At 40.6% G+C, this 836-nt stretch overlaps 1 protein-coding gene across 1 annotated transcript in view; it reads right to left on the reverse strand.

The window, feature by feature from the left end:
• LOC107575200 (DNA-binding protein SATB1-like) overlaps positions 1 to 466 on the reverse strand; it is a 19,349-nt gene extending 18,883 nt beyond the window's left edge. The window contains exon 1 of the mRNA XM_016261618.1: positions 227 to 466. Coding sequence (XP_016117104.1) covers positions 227 to 466 — 240 coding nt within the window. The remainder of the gene's footprint in view (positions 1 to 226) is intronic.
• Between the last annotated feature and the right edge of the window lie 370 nt (positions 467 to 836).

The following is an 836-nucleotide window of genomic DNA, read 5'->3' on the forward strand; positions in this document are numbered from 1 at the left end:
TGGAGTATCTGGAGTATCTGTCTTTGATAAGTAACATTTATCCAAATAAACTGATCTCATTTTAAGGACGCATAGATATTTTAACTGGAAAACAAGACAAAAATACAAAAGAAAAACAACTAGTTTTTGCCTTGCATCAAGGGTTGCAAACCTACAGCTCACATTTTACTCTACAAAGTACAAAAAAGTTGACCTTTCAACATCCATTCAAGTGTGAGCGTGTTACCTGTACAGGGCGTGTTGGAGGGGTGCTGATGAGGGGAGCGGGGCCCATAGCAGAGACCGCGGTCAAGCTGCGCTCCCTCTCATCCTGGTAGATGCGATCGCGCTCCACTTCCGGTAACTGCAGGAAGTTCTGCATCGCTCGCAGGTTGACCAGGAGTGACTGAGACGCTATCTTGGGGTCTTCCTCTTTTCTAAGAATCTCAGACAGAAGACCCTGTGAGAGGCACAGAAATACATGCATCGGCCTCTTAGCAAAGAGCAATCAGTTCAAGTGCAACAATTAAAACATTCTCTCCACTCCATCTGTGACAAAGCAACTGCCCCGTCGATAAGCTCCGCCCACCTGAATATCCCATAGGAATTAACTGGATATTTCTGTTAAAAGTGCTTTTGAGTCAAATATGCTCATGCAGTGCTAATAATGTAATGGATATTATAACATTGCAAAGCCTTTCTTTAAAAAGAAGTTCAATTATACCGCAACGTCATTAAAACATTAGCGAAAAATATAAAAAAAAATAAACAGCATAATAGTTTTGACCATTAATAATCAGAAATGTTTCTTAAAGCAGCAAATCAGCATATTAGCATGATTTCTGAAGGATCATGTG

Source organism: Sinocyclocheilus grahami, unplaced genomic scaffold, assembly GCF_001515645.1.
Source record: "Sinocyclocheilus grahami isolate Dianchi unplaced genomic scaffold, SAMN03320097.WGS_v1.1 scaffold2506.1, whole genome shotgun sequence".
In the NCBI taxonomy this organism is placed as follows: domain Eukaryota; kingdom Metazoa; phylum Chordata; class Actinopteri; order Cypriniformes; family Cyprinidae; genus Sinocyclocheilus; species Sinocyclocheilus grahami.